This window comes from Coffea arabica, chromosome 3c (genome assembly GCF_036785885.1).
Source record: "Coffea arabica cultivar ET-39 chromosome 3c, Coffea Arabica ET-39 HiFi, whole genome shotgun sequence".
In the NCBI taxonomy this organism is placed as follows: domain Eukaryota; kingdom Viridiplantae; phylum Streptophyta; class Magnoliopsida; order Gentianales; family Rubiaceae; genus Coffea; species Coffea arabica.
The window spans coordinates 3,173,743-3,191,120 of NC_092314.1; the positions used below are offsets into that span (position 1 = coordinate 3,173,743).

Consider the following 17,378-nt stretch of genomic DNA (forward strand, 5'->3'; position numbering starts at 1 on the left):
AATTCAGTCCAAAATTATAACCAAACCCTGATCGTAATAAGCAAAGATAGGACAGCACTAAAGAAAATTTTGTTCCAGGTCGAAGTATGCTCAACTTTATTTTTTATTATAAATGCCAAAATCACTTTCACAGCTTCATGTCAAATTCTCATGCAACTTGTGGTGCTTATTTGCTTCCTCATCGTCTCCTTCCGGATCAAATCAAAGCATATGACTGATCGGTTAACAATTTTTGCTACAGCTCATGACAGTTAACTAATGACAACTTCTTCAATCTCTCCTGTGATCCACATCAACGTACTACTAGGTACCTTAAAATAGCTGCTGCTGCTGCTCAATAAAAGTGGTACCAGTAAGTTTATCGTATCTTCCTAGGGCTTTGTTCTCATTCACCTCAGTTCCGTTGTTTTGCTGCTACTGCATCATTGGGCAAAAATTTCAAAATCATGCAAACAGATTTAACTGGATAATAAAGAAGGGTCTGATGAGAAACAACAAGACGTTTGAACCAGCTGCCTTGGCTTAGCCCAATTGAATTAATTGGTCAGGAAGTCATCGTCAAGGTGTTTTTCACTATCAAGGTATAAGAACCGTCCTTAATAGACAGGCAAGTTTATAATTCTTTCAATACGTAGGTTAATATATATATTTTTTTGTCACCATTTCAACTTGTTGTGCAGGTTGGGGGGTTTTTTTTTTTGGGATAATTTCAGAAACCTCCCATGAGGTTCCTGAAAATTTTACTGAGATCTTTTAAGATTTGAAAAATTATACATACCTATTTTTTTGACGAATTAATTTTATATGTAATTCACTGTTTTTGCTGATTTTTGTTTTCTATTTTTTGGTACTAAAATTAATAATAAATCAAAAAGAAATGACCCAAAATCACTATTAAATTATGATAATCCCCCACTATTCGAAAATTTCATACACTCTAAATGAATTATTTCAATATTTTCTTTTCTATCTTATAAATCTAAATCCATAATAAAGTACTATCAAAAGTATCCTATCGTAGTGATAACATTGTTATTATTATAGTTGTTTATCAAATAGTAGGTATGGACATGAAAATTTTGGCATATTTTTCTTATAATTATGCTAGATAACCTTATAATTGTATAAAAAAATAAATTAAAACTCATTACACAAGGACATTTTGGGTATTCATTTAAAAAATTGACAAAATCAATATTATTTTAAAATTTTGTTACTAAAACTATCAAATCAATAGAGGTAAGTGTAATTTTTCAAATTTCAGGAGCTGTCAGTAAAATTATCAGAAACCTCGGAAAGGTTTCTTAAATTATCCCTTTTTTTTTTAGTACAATCAAGAAGGTGAGTCATCTTTTTAAGTCCCTGTATTAATGTAGGATTTTCCATTAATATGCTGTTCTCATCTTTTTTTCCCTTTCGTATTACTCGAACTCAATCTAACTACGACAAGGTACTCGGAAGAATTGTGGTGGCTTACTTCAGTAAAATACGATGGGAGATGATGCGCTTGACACTTTTGACTCGACTCTCTTTTTGTAATGCTTTCAAATCAGCAAGAAAGAGTGAAGCATACGAGACTAAGCCACGTAAACGTGATCACTGATCCAGTCATAATGGATGAGTTTCCTTAATAAGAAGATTCTAAATCCTTATCCAAATTCAAGATGCTTACGTGCTCAACAATGGTGTGTCAAGTGTTAACCCAAATTAGAGCATATCACATAGTATCCTTTCCATTAAAATCGGCAAACTTAACATCTAAACTAATCTCATAGGAGAATCCTAAAAGGCATTAATTTTTGAAACCTCTTATGAAACTTAAATCCACAGACCTCAACAGATCGATGTGAGACGCGGGATGAAGAAACGGGGAGGTTGCTACTAAGCCTGCTAATGAAACCCACCCCACTCTCATTTTTAACCCTTGCCATATAGTATCCTTTTGTCCAACTTGTTACTTACTGCTGATAAATGTCAAATCAGTAGGGAGGGGTGGGGATGATTAATGGGGCCTCTCCAGATGCATGCTTCACAGTCTTTATTAACACCTAAAATTGGCCAACAACAAAACAATTGCATGGAGCTAGATGGACAAATTAGTGTCTTTGATGTGTCCATATCTGTATTATAGTAATAGGCAATGTATGAATGAAAGAATTTATCTTTACCTGAATAGGGTTGGAATTGTATCAATCATGCTTAGGGACCACTTTGGAAGTAAAGATAATATAGAACCCCATCAAATGAAGTGAAGTGAACTGGTGAGACAAGGCAAGTCGAGTGTCACTTCGATAGGGCCACCTAACAAGAGCGTTTGAAAAAGATTACATGAAGACTTGCAAATGGCTGCCCTGCCCTCTTTCATTCGCCCCTTTCATTCACTTTCCTCACAAAAATTCCCCATAAATAGCATAAGTAAATAAAATGTTTTAAGTCATAATTCCAATATAGTGTATCAGGGTCAATGTGTTTTTTTTTTTTAACCTTTTCCCCCTTCTTCATATTTTTCTTGTTCTAAATTGTCAGACCCAAAATTTAAACATTGAACGTGAGAACTCTATGAACCCTAGATGCTTAATAATTAACTTCTGATTTGCAAATAATACGAGGCAATGCTAGGCGTGCAAAACATTTATAGTGAGGATTTGATTTATCAGTTATCACACGGCTTTAGGCACTTGTCTCCGTCAGTTGAGCTACTCCTGCCGGGGCAGGTAATCCTATATTTATGATTTTCTACTCTAATTTCTCTTCTTTCAAAAGGTTTCAGGTTTTCTTCATTCGGTGCCCTTACCAGTTACCACCAAGCAAAAGCTTAATGATTGAGTCGAAATAGCCAGGTGTATGCAACACATGGCCCTTGCTTTTCAAAATAAAAAACAAGGATAACAAGCATGAAAGAAGAATGATCACCGCTCCTTGTATTAATGGCTATGATTATATTATTGTTGGCTTTTGCATGGGTGTATGCTGTGAAGAGCTGGCGGAAAATCCGCACAAATGTCTTTATTTGAACGCTTGAATTCTCATCCATATACATCACTTGTGAAAGTCGATTAATTAACCTGAGTTAGAAAAGCTTGATTCGATTGGGGCCGTGCAATTTAAGAGTTCAGATTGAGTAGGCCGGGTTCCTGTAGGTCGATCTCAATTTGCTATTCAGATGGAGTTGAGCTTCTCTGCCTTGATCTGAGTCTGAGATTACATGCTGTGGCTGCTTCTGCTGCAATGCAAAGTGTCTCGGAAGCACCCTGGTAATAGGTTGATTAACAGACAGCACGAAGATATTTAACAATAGTTAACGCTGTTGTCATTCCCCTTTCTCGTCCAGTACGTATAGAAAATGGATTAAATTACTTTTGGCAGTTTATATATTTGTAACTGCTACACAACATAGCATCGTTGCTTTTTAGGAGGTTATATTCTATGTATGCTTGAACCCTTTAAAGTGATTCTGTTCCATCTCAAACTACGTATCCATTTGTCCCTTTATACGGGCATTAGGCATCAGATATGATTGCTTCTGTAAAAGTTTCATAAATAAGAGGGCCAATGATGATTGCTGCTGTACTGTAATGCGCTACTTATTCACCCCCACGGCAACAGCAAGAAAAATGAAAAAAAGAAGGGGATTAAACGAGGGTACTGATGCACTGTTTTGGTCCCTTTCCTGCACCCAAACTTTGTCCACTGACTACACCTGGCAATTTCCTGCCCTTTTGTACTGGTTTCTTGTCCATGTCACTAAGTTTATTAGAGACATAAATTATGATGGCTACAGATATTTAAGGGGCACCGGAAAATGATGTCAAAAGGTTCTACTGTTTGGGCAGAAAGCATGCAAACCAAGAGTTCTGATTTGTGGTCAAGAGATTTCTTGAGAACCATGTCTACGAAGTACCAAATCAAGCAAAGTACTTCAAATTCTAAGTGCTCGACTTGCTTGTCTAATCGCCCTTTTAGCCTGGTTGCTGAGCAGGAAAGCTGCTCAAATGCAGTACATTGATTCAAGAAACTGTTTGCTACTTTTGTGCCTCAGAAAGCAAATTATATATGTCTGGGGGCCTATTATAAATTGTAATGTATCTGCAGGAAATCAGACTTGGAGCAGGCTTGAATCAAAACAGAAGACAAGAGGAGAAAATAAAATGTTTTCTTTTTTTTTGGTATGCTGTCATGTTAAAACATCTTTGTCACAAATTAATTATCCAAAATTACAATGTAAGTGCAAATTTCGAAATCAAAAAAATTATAAACCCACGAATTCTGCAAGATTTTACCAATATTCAAATCTAATGGTATTTTCTTTCCAAACTTCATATTCCTGAGCTAGTAGTCTAAACTTGAGCGGCATGCTCCAACCATGCCACATTGCCACCAGCGCTTTAGTCCTTTTTTTTTTTTTTTTTTTTTTTTTTGAGGCTCGCTTAAGTCTTCAAGACAAGGCAAATAACAGCAACCGAAGGTATTGTCTAGTTATGGTAGATTGTGGACTAATTGGTTAAGGTCAGTCAAATATTGCAACACAGGCCCTCCGGTCCAATGAAGCCCACTTTTAGACCTTTCAAAGTCCAAACTTAGGTAAAATGAGACCACAACCATCTCTTGAAACAAATACGAGTTTTGAGTTACTAAACCTTATACATGTCCCCCATTTTTTGGTCTTGAAACTCATTCTTGGTTAATTTAAAAACTAATTATGAAGAGATTTATGGTTTGCAATAATGTATTTCACTTTCAGGGATCTTTGGATAACTATTTTCTAGAGTCTTTATAGAAAAATATACTGTAACGATTTGATATATGTGAGGTAAAAAGATAATTGAGAAATGTATTCACAGAAAACGTAAATTTTTTTTTAAAGAAATGGCAATCCAACAAGGCTATAGATTTGACTAATCTTTGAATCTCATTGGTTCAGAATTCATTTCTTTATCGATTTGTCAAATTCATACTTTCTTGGTGACAAAGAATATGCTGCCCTTTTTCTTGTTCATTAGGCATAACGTCATCGATATCATTATGAAGTAGTATTAATGACGAAAACATTGTAACATCTCCTGGAACCGGTCATACCATTTTCTGTGAAACCGAAAAGAACTTTCCTTGGATCATGAATCAATCGGCGAAGTCTGCTATTTCTGAATTCTATTAATTTAATTTACACTTCGTGACAGCAGCACCTAATTTCTTTATCATTCCTTGGAACATATTTGACAAAGTAAAGCTGCTCAACGTTGACCAATTAAACTTTTGCACATGCCTTCTTGAAGAGCACGGCCTAGCACTTTTGTCAGTATATAAATGTATCCACTTGGATTCTTTGATGTTGCATAGACCTTTCTCCACCAATCAATCTGTAAAGGCAGAGGAAAAATGGCTGAAGAACCTTCAAAGTTATCAGAAGGGTTTCAAGAATCATCTGAGGTGATCACAATTAGGCCTACTGAATTATCTGATGTAGATGAATTGATGGTATACCTTACGGATGATCAGGTCAGTCGATATTGCATATGGGATACTTACACTTCCAGAGAACAAGCCTTAGATTACATCAAGAATATTGCTATTCCTCATCCATGGTCAAAAGTGATATGTATAGACAATCGGGCAATTGGCGCTATTTCTGTGACTCCAAATTCTGGAAATAGCAAGTGTAGAGCTGAGCTTGGATATGTCCTTGGGCAGTATTACTGGGGTAAAGGAATCATGACGAGAGCAGTGAAAACGGTGGCTTCTGCTATATTTGATGAGTGGCCGTATTTGGAAAGATTGGAAGCTACAGTTGATGTCAACAATAAGGCTTCACAAAGGGTTCTTGAAAAATCAGGATTCCAAAGAGAAGGTGTTCTCAGGAAGTATAAGATGTTGAAGGGGTATTCTAGAGATGTTGTCATGTTCAGCTTTCTCTCCACGGATCGATCACCAAGTTGACTAGTTTCCTGTGTTTAATTTCTCATTCATTCTGTCGTGTTCCCTTGTTTGATTTAGAAGGATTGTAATTCGATCTTCTTCTTTTGTGTATCAAAAGTATGATTTTTAGCTTAGAACTAATTCCAGTTTCGATATACTGGAAAATTAAAGAAATCAGGATTTAGTAGAGATGGTCTTTTCAGGAAGTACAAAACATGTAAAGGGCCTGCTAGAGATGTTGTTGTGTTTCAGTTTTCTTTTACAAATCCTGCGAGTTTTGCACACATTGTTGGTGTTTTTCCTTCTCGTTTTGGATTTCTTTTTAAAAGCCACAAGTATGAAAATTTTGAGGTGAGCATGAACACATGATTCTTCTTCTATAGTTAGCAGGATTGCATTTTGATCCTTGCAATTTACTTGGCTATTGAACCTGGTATTCTTCAAAATCAATTTAAGCTCGCCTTTTGATTTTCACGTCGTATTAGGAAGCTGTCGAAGTAGTGCAGATTAAGTTAGATGGTAACATCACTATGTCAAACTTGAATCAAATTACAAGATATTGCCCTTGTTACAAAAATATGTCATGTCAGAGATAACTTGAAGGTCCTACATTATTAACTAGACAGAAACCAATCGTAATCTAACGGAATTTTGAATGTTTGTCAAATGCAGTACAACATCCATATCTCATTCTTGAAGCTCTTCCTTTTTCTCCCAGAGAATGCAAATACATCTTCAGCAGGGCTAGCTATCGTGATCTGAATCCTCAGGCAACCAAATATTATCCGTAACCAAGAAACTATATATTATCATATCTCTTATTTTACCTTTATTGTATCCATACTTCCTTAAAAAACCTTCTTTCAGAAAACCAACCTTTTCTAGCACCCTTTGTGACCCTTTATTTTCTTCCTCCACCAATGCTTCAAGCCTCACCAATAAGGGGAACTCTTTGAACGCGCTAGAAATGGCAATTTTCAATGCTACAGTGACTATTCCTTGTCCCCAGTACTCACTGCTAATTGCATATCCAACATGAGCTCTGTGTCTATCACTGCCTGATTCTGGCTTGACTGAAATGTATCCGATCGAACGGTCATCCAGGCAAATGGACCGGCGCCATGGATGAGGTATTGCAACCTCCTGAATATACTTCAAGGCTTCTTCGATGGTGTAAATTGTGTTCCATCTCAGACACTGTGTTACCTGATCATCACTTGCCCAGGTCAAGAAGTCCTCTGCATCAGAAAGTTTGAAGGGTCTGACTGAGATTCTTGATTTTTCCATCTCAAGATGGAGGTCCAAAGAAACCGTTCTGCCAAGTCCTTGTACGGCGGAGTTAATTTGTTAATCTGAAAAGGGCTGTTTTAGTTGAGCGTTCCGTGTTCATTGAACTGGACCATAGTAGTTGCCAAATGAATTAATGATACATATTCATAGTTGATGCTTCTTTGACTTTCAGACTTTTTTTTTTTTTTATGCAAGATTTTGATAAGTGGGTGCTTATAAAAAGCAGTTCTTCAACTCGTTGAATTTTCCACTGTGATATTAGTCAAGGCCACATCATTAAATCAATATTGCACTCCTGTTTCACTTGACCTCTAATCCAAAAACGAGTTCCCTGTTGCCAAATAAGATCTAGGGTTAATTACATTGACCTCCCTTGAGGTTTGACGAAACTGCAAATCAGACCTCCAAGTTTGGACATATTACGGAAAGCTCCAGCATTCTAAGAATTGCATAACACCTAATTCCTTGCCGTCGTTGATCTAATGTTGACAGCAAGAGTTTTACTGCTGTCAGCCAAAATTTTTAATGAAAGTCCCAAGTTGCCCCAGATCCCCATTGATATCCTTTGCCTGCTCATCCCTATCGGCCAACACTTCTAATTGGCCATGGATAAAACAACAGAGAACTTTGAGAAGAAAAATTGAATTTAGCCCAGAAGATAAAAAATTTCCTCTTCCTCATGCCATGTGCTCAATGTCTTCTATTGATTATCATATTTGTTCTTCCATCTCCTCTTCCTTCAATTCTCACAAAAAAAAAAAAAAAACCATCCAAATTGACAAAGTGACCATTAAAAAAGAAAGTATATCAAGCAAAAAAAAAAAAACAAAATAGATCTAGTAGTTGTAGCGTATGTAAACAAAGGCAATGGTAGGGAATGTGGCTTAAGAACAAGTATTCTGATGCATTTTTTTTGTTTTTTTCTTTGCTTTTTTTTTTTTTTGTGTTACTGCAAATCGAAGCGGCGATGTTGAGAATAAGTTTTTAAGGAGCGCTCCATCTTCTAGACATTTTTTTTTTGTTTCCTTACCCAATCTCTTGTTAATTGGTGGATGATTTTAGGAAGCAATGCTTAAAAAAAACAACTCTTTTATTTAATTTGGAAATAGTACTAAATCAAAGTAATGTGTTTTAGGTATGCAAAATAAAATCTTTTGCAAAGAGGGTATTTTTGCCATTTCATTTTTTGTGTTTGTGGGATTTAGATGCTGTTACTAACTAGGGGGAGACTGTAATATGACTAAACCTAGGAGTTTGATATGTAATTTGGTTAAACCTCAGGGGAGGTAAATGTAATTAACCCTTACTATAAAGGTTGATAGAAAATCAACTAGTATTTTTTTTGACCTTCTAGGAAATTCACCAAGGAGGCTGAGAAAGTTTGATTACGAATTCCATAGCATCTGACCTGTTGTTTATTTGCTTTTCTTTTTGTGTCATTTTCTTGCCAACCGAGTACTTTAAAACTGTAATTGACTCGACAGATGTTGATATATACTAAATTCCAGGTGGTTTCAAGTCCTCGAAGAGTCATAAATTAGAGAATTGCCCAATTAGTTGCCGCAAGGTTGTAACAAATTATTAATTCAGTCATTATCATAAATTCAATGTAGCAATATTTGTAAGTGACAGGTGTCGAATTTGTGCAATAATAAATTCCTACTCAAGACAAGATATAAACGAATTTAATAATAAATAGGGTCATCTTCACAGAGATTAATAGCTAGTTTGGGAGGATGTAAATGAAAAGAAAAGAAAGGTTTTGAAGGGATAAGAAAGTTTTTCCATTGTTTGGGAGTTAAAATGAGAAGGAAAAGAAAAGAATAGGAAATATTCCACTGCACTTCATCTTTTGGAAAACTTTCCGCCCAATGTTAGGAACGGACAAAAGTTTAAGTAAATTTTTCAATATGACCAAATTATCCTTAAAATCCTGATACAAAACATTTTAATACCCATGAATCCCTCTCACATTTGTTTATAGAAAGGGCATATTTGTAAAATAATTTGTTTAAGTATCTTTTCCTTTCCTTTGCATTCAACTCCCAAACAAAAGAAAACTACTCACTTTCTTTTCTTTTTTAAAACTTCCAAACAATTTAGATAGAAACTTTGATCCTTTCTTTTCTTTTCTAACTTATCATTTCTCTTCTTTTCTTTTCATTTCCATCCTCCCAAACTATGTCTAAGAGAAAAATCTGTTTCTTTCCAAGCAAAATCAATTTTTGGGGGGGGGGGGGGGTTTGGAGAATTAAAACTAAAGTAAATAATCAATGTGACTAAAAATAATTAAACTAAAGCAAATTAAATTCAACTCAAGAATAAACAAAACTCTAACCAAGGATATAACTCCGAACCTTCGGGTCTTAACAGCAATTCATGAAAAATCATCCCTTCTATTACTTTTTGCTCCACATCTCTACACTTAGCATCATTAACCAAATATAAATAAAATCCATCCAATAATGAAATATTTGAAAAATATCAAGGGAAAAATATACACAAATTTTATATCAATTACGCACCCTATCAGTAATCAGCAACAGTTGTGGGCTTGCAGCCTACTAGGAAATCCACAAACGCGGCTATTGAAGTTCTGCTGCAATTTCCTGGAATCTTTCCCTGGTCTACCAATCACTTAACGTCCAAGGACTATATGACTGCTGGCTGACTCAATTATGTGACAGCATGGCCAAATTCCAGGATGCTTCCCAGATACTGGCAGAGTATAAAATGCAGAATGGGTTCAAGATTTCCGAGTCAATCCTACCCAAAAACTATTACTAAGATTTAAAAAAAAAAAAGGAAAATTCATTTGTCTTCAATTCTTCCATCATCATCATCATCATCAACCAAATTTATGGAGCAGGTACACCAAAAAATGGAAGAAGATGTTCTGTTAAGTTCAGAGAGTACTACGGAAGTTGAAGATGATTATTCAGACATCAGACTTAGGCTGCCGGACTTAGCAGATGCTGATGATTTCATGGAGTGGCTTACAGATGAAAGAGTGAGCAAATTCTGCTCTTGGGACTGTTACACATCCAAAGAAGGCGCCATGGATTATCTTGCCGACGTAGCTATTCCCCATCCATGGTACAGAGTAATATGCCTGAAAGATAAGCCTATTGGTTCAATTTCTGTGACTCCATTCCGCGGTAACGAAATATGCAGGGGTGAAATTGGGTATGTATTGGCATCCAAGTACTGGGGCAAAGGAATTGCTACTAAGGCGGTGAAAATGGTGGCTTCCACGATATTTGTCGAGTGGCCGCATCTGGAAAGGCTCGAAGCTCTTGTGGACGTTGAAAATATGGGATCCCAGAAGGTGATGGAAAAGGTTGGCTTCAGCAGAGAAGGTGTTCTGAGGAAGTATTGTCTTCTCAAGGGCAACCCGAGGGACATGGTTATGTTTAGTCTTCTGTCTACTGATCCCCAAGTCAATTATTTTATGTACGATTGAATTAGGCATCCGATCCAAGTGAATCAGGACGGGAGGCAATTGTTCATAGATAATGTATAGTTTGATTATGAGTGTATGAAAAATATGTATAATTTAATGGTGACCTAACTTTCTTTATTTATTCTTTTGATGATATTATATAGGACTCCTACAATGTTTCCTTCGACAGATTCCTTGTGATATACACCCGAATATTTGTCCTAAATATGTAGCCGGCGTTTAGGAATCTGTTGTATTTTTTATGTGTAGACACCAAATTTTTGTTGAAAAGCATCAAACATTTGTTTCCCTGAGTTTGACACTTCTCTGATGGGAAGTGGGAAGGAAAAAGATGAGTGTTCGGATATCAGACTTCGGCTGATTGATTTATCCGATATTGATGATTTAGTGGAGTGGGTTATGGATGAAAAGGTTAGTAAATTCTGCTCCTGGGATTACATTCCCTCCAAAGAGGCTGCCATGACCTTTGTTGCCAATGTAATTATGCCTCATCCATCATCCATGGCTCAGGGCCATGTGCCTGAAGGGCAAGCTGGTTGGCTCCATTTCAGTGACTCCGTTCCAGGGCACTGCACAATGAAGGGGTGAAATTGGGTAAGTATGTATTGGCATCCAAGTATTGGGTTTGGGGTAAAGGAATTGCCACTAAAGCAGTAAAATTGGTAGCTTCCACCATTTTTGTTGAGTGGCCACATCTTGAAAGGCTTGAGGCTCTAGTGGATGTTGCAAATATAGGGTCGCAAAAGGTTTTGGAGAAGGTTGGTTTTAGCAAGGAAGGCGTTCTGAGAAAGTACTGCCTTCTCAAGGCCAGGGGAAACCAAGAGACATGATGCTTATGTTTAGCCTTCTCTCTACTGATTCCCAAGGTCACCATTTTTTGTAGTACGGATTTTCTAAGACAAGTGAGTGTGCTCGGATACTTGATCGTTTGGACCCCACAAAAAAAAAAAAAAAGATACTTAAATTACTAAAAAGGCAAGCTGCAATAATAACACGGGATTTTTGCCAAGCCAGAATAATGAATGTGGTTTGTTTGCAGGAGTAATTATCATCTCTTAATAACCAAATTGATACCTGTCTTGTACGAGTTGCATTCCCGACTTCGAAGTACACTATAATTTGGATTAACACGACAAATCCTAACTTAATTTATCAAAAATAGAGCATGCATTGCCGACTTCTAACCTGATAAGTCCTAATTTAATCCATTAAAATTAAAATTTGAGATCGAACTCGAGTTTTAGACCTCATAATTATTATTAGATATATAATTATGATTTGAATTAACATGATAAATTCTAATTTAATCTATTAAAATTAAAATTAGAATTCGAACCCGAGTTCGACTAGTAGATTCAGTTCAAAAGCCGGTTAGACTAGATTCCACCCCGATTCAAAGTCCTCAGTTCATTGAATTCGATTCGAGTCCTTGAAACGCTGCCGTTTCGGCAAATCCAAAACCGTACCCCGACGGTGGTGATTGAAACTGAAAAACGCTCCGCCAAAAATCACACACTACAGTACACTACTTGAGTTGAAGAAAGATTCAATTCACAGCATGGACCCGCTAACGGCTCTCCGAGAGTACACCATCCGAAACCACCTCGACAAAATCAGCCGCGTCGGCGACAATTTCCACTTCGGCAACGAATACACTTTTCCAGCCACCATCGAAACCGCCTACCGCAGCAAGCACGTGAAGTCCACGCACTACACTTTAGAAACCCTACATCACTTCATCACCAATCAGCACCTCAAACACTCGGAATACGTCCAGAATGCCAGCGCCAATCGCATCCCGCCGGTCACCTTGCCCGACCGCAAAGCCCTCCAGGACTACCTCACCGGAAAGATCTCCTCCTCCGACTCCATTGACTTCACCATGATCGTCATCCCTACCGCCGCCGAAGCCGATGCCGGAGATAAAATTGACCAAACGGCCGACGAGGACGACCTGATTACCAACCCTATTAAATGGATTAAGACGATGGAGCGGCCGTTGAAAGATCGGGAGCAGATTCTGTGCTGTAAAAATCGCGACTTTTACAGTTTTCTGACCGCGGCGACGCGGAGGGATGAGGAGAGGCAGAGGCAGGACGCCTTGCAGAGAAAGGATAATTTGGTGGCCAAGAGTAGGATAGAGAGAGGTGGGGAGGAATTAGGGCTAGGGCTTGACGGAGGTCAGAAGGCGAAGTTGCATTTGAAAGGTAGTAAAATTGGGGAAGGTGTGCCGATTATATTGGTGCCCAGTGCATTTTCGACGCTGATTACTATTTATAATGTGAAGGAGTTTTTGGAGGATGGGGTGTTTATTCCTACTGATGTGAAGGTGAACCAGATGAAGGGGGTGAAACCGGATTGCGTGACGGTGCAGAAGAAGTTCAGTAGGGATAGGGTTGTGACGGCTTATGAGGTGAGGGATAAGCCTTCTACATTGAAGAGTGAGGATTGGGATCGCTTGGTGGCGGTTTTTGTGTTGGGCAAGGAGTGGCAGTTCAAGGATTGGCCTTATAAGGATCATGTCGAGATATTTAATAAAGGTGAATTGGGTTTTGATTTCTTTGTTGAGTCGAATTTTGAATGTGAGTTATTGGACTGATTGCTGATTTGCAGGAAATTTGTGTAGTTAGTGAAATGTGATTGCTTTCTTCTTGTTCTGGTTCTGATCGTTTGAGATCAACTTAGTACTGATGACATGCAGCCCTATACTATGCTGGCGGTAAAGCGTAGGTTGGACTTGGCCATATTTATGTGCTAGATCAACTTAGTACTAATGACTGTTTGAGTTCAATGTAAATGATGGGACATTGGGGCTTTGGTTATGTTACGTTTCTCGGATGAGCATGGCTAATTATCAGTACCGACTTTTGATTCTGCCAGTTCTGGGTTTTTACTTGCGATTTGAGGATGACAGCGTGGAGTCTGCAAAGCATGTCAAACAGTGGAATGTCAAAATTATCTCGGTGAGCATTTTATTCACCAGCATGTTGCCATTATGTTATGGAGAACTTCTTCTATGCAATCCAAGTAAATGTACAATTCCTGGATGTGCTGCATATTTCTTGTATAACTAGTTCATGTAAAGGTGCACTATTCCGCGGTGGAGATTTTAGAGATGATTGATCATCTGACAATGGCATGACAAATTTATGAACCTAAAATTTTGACTTGCAGATAAGCAAGAATAAGCGGCACCAGGACAGAGCTGCTGCCCTGGAGGTGTGGGACAGACTTGAAGAATTTATGCGGTCTCGTTCGCGATGAGGCGTCCGATGTTAAATGATTTGTCTTGCTCGTTACTGCCCACATTGCTGCATCTCAGTGGCGTCAAGAACTTCTCCCATTCCTTGTTTAGTGGAAACAGAGAATTTTTGTACAACAACATTTAGTTGACTTGTTTTGTGAATTGAAATGTAATGTCGTAATTGATCAGTAAGAATTAACATTATTAAGTTCCCTTATGGATGTTTTCGTTCCTGCTTGGTGTTTGAATCAGAGTGAGGAAGAAAGGTTGTGTGTGTTCTTCAATTTGTGGTTCACTCTATAGGCCCAGTCAGCGAACGAAATTTTTTTGCTTTTTCTTTCTTTTAGTAATAACCTTCTTTCTGCAAATTGGGAGTTGGAAGTCCTGTCTATTTTGGTTCGCAGAGTCCTTGTTCTTTTGGATTTAAACAAAGCGAGCAGCTGCACGGATGAAGTATGGTGTGCTACTTTGTGATGCCATGGAGCAGATGGCGGAAGTGGATAGAATATGTAAGGATGCCTACCTTCTGAAGGCTGGACGAGGACATTGACATATGAAATTTAGTCGCAAATCATGTTCGTGTTTTGATATAGTTGTACAGAAGGTTTGGTTTGTTGTCTGAGCCCTGCTTCGTGGTGAATTGGGCAATATGTGTGCCAACTTAAGAGTTAAAAGCCAAAAATCATCCTGTTTTATTCATGTATTCGTACAGATGCGGAATCTATCTAAATACAAAATCATGGTGACCCATAAAACAGGTCGGAGAAAGAATAACTTATAATGGACTAGAAAACGGAAAAGCGCAAGCGCAGTTAATATCAGCCTAATCTCGCCAAACTGGGCCCCTGACCCTAACCCAGAATGGATTTCGGAGATAGCCAGTGGCAGGCTGATGATAGCTGGAGAACTCAGACGGACAAGGTGAAGGTTGAAGCATATGATGCAACAAACAGAAGGAAGAACAGTAGAGGGGCAGCCAACTTGGTCGAAGTTGCATCAGAGGAGCCGCTGTTTGTTGATGGTACAGAGTTAGATCCACGTCCTGCACCCGGTAAAATTCATATGAAGATTATACATCACCATTCAAAATAATCACCGTAAGAAATAAGAAAGCTGCAATTTGTTTTTCATATCCTATGAATTCTGTTTTATTTTCATCAGATGCAGTCAAAGATGGCCGTGTACCTGCAGGTTCTGAGCTAGGATTGCCAGGGGTCTCAGTAGCAGGAGATTGAGCAGGAGAAGCAGCTGCAGACACGACGAGAAGTTAGTCGGAAGTTAAATACGCGTAATCTCGCATGCATCAGGAAGCCGTTGAATGTTCATTCTAATGGGGGTTGGGTCCATGGGAAATTTACCATTGCATTGGCTGGTGGGTGGAGTCTGGACTTTGCAAGCTTTGGGTAGTTCCAGGGCCTGAGTTTGGTTGATGTTGAGCCCGAGGGAGGAGCCACCTCCATTGAGGACCTGACACAAGCACTGCGGCTGTGAACGAACGACGCTGCTCAGCTGCGTGCAACACCCAGAAGAAGGGGTTGAGGAGTTGCCTTGAATGTAGTTGAGGCAAGGAGACATGCTGATTATCACATTGGTACAGTCAGTTGATTGGGCGGTGGCGCTTGTCCAGATCATGCCAAACAGAAACAGGGCCAAGGCCGGGGCCATTCCAGCTCTTTGATACGCCATTGGATATTGTTAGTGATGAGCGGATGCTAGAACAAGCAGAGGAATGAGAAGTGATCTTTTAATCGGTGAAAGAATGATCTGATGAAGGAAGGGATCAACGTACGGGGTTTATAAAGGTGGCTGGGACTTGGGATCAGAACCAAGAGTCAGATTAAGGAAAGAGGCGGTTTGTGTTGTTAACCAACTTCTCCTACTCTCCGATTGCAGTTCTGTCCGAATTCATTTGTTTAGTCATCTACCCTTAGATTCCATATGCGACCGACATTCAGATTGGGACACGTACTCCATAGTGTTTGTTGTGTGTAAGATTAGAACAATTGGTTAGTTATGCTGGTCACCAAAGCATGCCGCAAACTACTCTTTTTATTGTAGTTAGTGGTAACCTAAACCTCAAGCAGTTAAAGCTTCGAAGCCTACGACTCTCTTTTATAAACGAGCCAAAGGTTTTTTAGGTAAACTTTGAATTAACAAACATCCATTCGCTACTTGATTAAGAAGCTTTGATTGGCATGCATATAGAACAGTGAATTCCCCAAGCACGGAAAACTGTTGATTCGGTATAATGATCTACTACATGCATCTTTTCTGTTGGATAGAGTAGTGATTTGTGTAAAGAGATAAAACTCGTTTGTATGTTTTTGCTTATGTCCTAAGTTTTAATCGTCTAGATGGAGAGAGCTAAACGGACAGATCCAAAAGTCCCTAAAGAGGCATCTCCGATCTCACCTTTTTGTTGGGTTTTGCTTTCCAAACACGCATACAACTTTGTACTGGAAAAGATGACTTGTCAGAGACAAAAATCATACACAAAGCTCTTCAATTACGCCTGCCAAGTCGGGCAACGTGTATATCAATTTGCCATTTTCACTTTTGGTCCTTTTCCTTCTACTTTTCTTGATTTTTACAATATGTTTTGTCACTGAGAAGCCAATTATCCATGATCTCAATTCCTTGCATCACTGAACCATGGTCTATCATGGGTTCTATCTGGTTTTTTCTCTTTCGCTGGATTAGTAGCTAAAATGGGAAGTAAAGTCTTAACATTTGAGGGTGGATCTTGTAACTCTCTTTTCTTTCTTTTTTTTTTTTTTCTTTTTTAAAACAGTTTTATTCAACAGATAGTTGACCAACGTCGAGGAAATTTTGGTCTAGTCCGAAACATAGATGTTATGGGTTTTAATCTCTTTGTCTCATTCCCGCTTCTTAAATTTTACCCCTCATTTTTTAGAAAAAAATAGTTGTGTATAACGCCCTCATTCATTGATCAAATCTAAATGCAATTTCCGCTCCTTTTGCCTTTGGGTAATTGAATGGGTAATAGGACTCTGATTTCCCAAACGATCGATAAGATCAGAATGTGAGTTTCTGAATTACGCATGTTTGACAAACCTTAGGTGAGTGTTCATTAGAAACTTTTATAAGGTTACTTCTTATACCTTAGTCTTTATTTTTCGGTTCTTGTTTGCCCAAAACAAATTGCCTTCTTCTAAGTTCTAACCAGGATTTGTTTATCAAAACGCAATTTTAAACTTGAAACCTTCAAAAAATATTTTCTGTCCATCCAATTTTATTTTCGCATGAATTATCAAATTCTAAAATTTTAGGGGTTGCTAATATATTTGGGTGCCAGGATCACATTAATCAGTTTAAACCTATTTTAAGCCAAAAAAGATAATAAAGAAATATTTATCAGAATGAAAAAATGGAATCATTTTTGTCACAATCCTTCTACTATCTTATCACGATAGAGTCCCTTCTAATTGCTTTCTCATTGTAGTTTTT

At 38.1% G+C, this 17,378-nt stretch overlaps 5 protein-coding genes and 1 pseudogene across 5 annotated transcripts; 4 read left to right on the top strand and 2 right to left on the bottom strand.

The window, feature by feature from the left end:
- The first annotated feature begins 5,089 nt into the window (after positions 1-5,089).
- Positions 5,090-6,197, top strand: LOC113734700 (uncharacterized). Its single transcript, XM_027261351.2, has one exon. It carries the CDS (start codon positions 5,377-5,379, stop codon positions 5,932-5,934), a length of 558 nt encoding a protein of 185 aa, XP_027117152.1. The 5' UTR covers positions 5,090-5,376; the 3' UTR covers positions 5,935-6,197.
- Positions 6,198-6,420: 223 nt separating this feature from the next.
- LOC113734701 (uncharacterized) lies at positions 6,421-7,391 on the bottom strand. The gene has a single exon (XM_027261352.2). It carries the CDS (start codon positions 7,198-7,200, stop codon positions 6,658-6,660), a length of 543 nt encoding a protein of 180 aa, XP_027117153.1. The 5' UTR covers positions 7,201-7,391; the 3' UTR covers positions 6,421-6,657.
- A 2,527-nt stretch (positions 7,392-9,918) lies between these two features.
- On the top strand, positions 9,919-10,834 carry LOC113734896 (uncharacterized). Its single transcript, XM_027261655.2, has one exon. The coding sequence runs from the start codon at positions 10,064-10,066 to the stop codon at positions 10,664-10,666; it is 603 nt and encodes a 200-aa protein (XP_027117456.1). The 5' UTR covers positions 9,919-10,063; the 3' UTR covers positions 10,667-10,834.
- Positions 10,835-10,975: 141 nt separating this feature from the next.
- On the top strand, positions 10,976-11,585 carry LOC113735365 (uncharacterized; annotated as a pseudogene).
- Positions 11,586-12,024: 439 nt separating this feature from the next.
- Positions 12,025-14,143, top strand: LOC113734150 (protein CDC73 homolog). Its single transcript, XM_027260512.2, has 3 exons — positions 12,025-13,206; positions 13,547-13,629; positions 13,841-14,143. Exons 1-3 carry the CDS (start codon positions 12,225-12,227, stop codon positions 13,928-13,930), a joined length of 1,155 nt encoding a protein of 384 aa, XP_027116313.1. The 5' UTR covers positions 12,025-12,224; the 3' UTR covers positions 13,931-14,143.
- A 435-nt stretch (positions 14,144-14,578) lies between these two features.
- Positions 14,579-15,889, bottom strand: LOC113734151 (non-specific lipid transfer protein GPI-anchored 26). Its single transcript, XM_027260513.2, has 3 exons — positions 15,269-15,889; positions 15,096-15,158; positions 14,579-14,952 (listed from the first exon to the last, which is right to left on the bottom strand). Exons 1-3 carry the CDS (start codon positions 15,594-15,596, stop codon positions 14,819-14,821), a joined length of 525 nt encoding a protein of 174 aa, XP_027116314.1. The 5' UTR covers positions 15,597-15,889; the 3' UTR covers positions 14,579-14,818.
- Between the last annotated feature and the right edge of the window lie 1,489 nt (positions 15,890-17,378).

Excerpts from the sequence above, each read along its gene's own strand:
- LOC113734150 (XM_027260512.2), top strand. The coding sequence starts at position 12,225 with ATGGACCCGCTAACGGCTCTCCGAGAGTACACCATCCGAAACCACCTC. Across the intron at positions 13,207-13,546 it reads TGTCGAGATATTTAATAAAG|TTCTGGGTTTTTACTTGCGA; the intron begins GTGAATTGGGTT and ends TGATTCTGCCAG. Across the intron at positions 13,630-13,840 it reads GGAATGTCAAAATTATCTCG|ATAAGCAAGAATAAGCGGCA; the intron begins GTGAGCATTTTA and ends TTTGACTTGCAG.
- LOC113734896 (XM_027261655.2), top strand. The coding sequence starts at position 10,064 with ATGGAGCAGGTACACCAAAAAATGGAAGAAGATGTTCTGTTAAGTTCA.
- LOC113734700 (XM_027261351.2), top strand. The coding sequence starts at position 5,377 with ATGGCTGAAGAACCTTCAAAGTTATCAGAAGGGTTTCAAGAATCATCT.
- LOC113734151 (XM_027260513.2), bottom strand. The coding sequence starts at position 15,596 with ATGGCGTATCAAAGAGCTGGAATGGCCCCGGCCTTGGCCCTGTTTCTG. Across the intron at positions 15,159-15,268 it reads ACCCACCAGCCAATGCAATG|CTGCTTCTCCTGCTCAATCT; the intron begins GTAAATTTCCCA and ends TCGTGTCTGCAG. Across the intron at positions 14,953-15,095 it reads TCCTAGCTCAGAACCTGCAG|GACGTGGATCTAACTCTGTA; the intron begins GTACACGGCCAT and ends TACCGGGTGCAG.
- LOC113734701 (XM_027261352.2), bottom strand. The coding sequence starts at position 7,200 with ATGGAAAAATCAAGAATCTCAGTCAGACCCTTCAAACTTTCTGATGCA.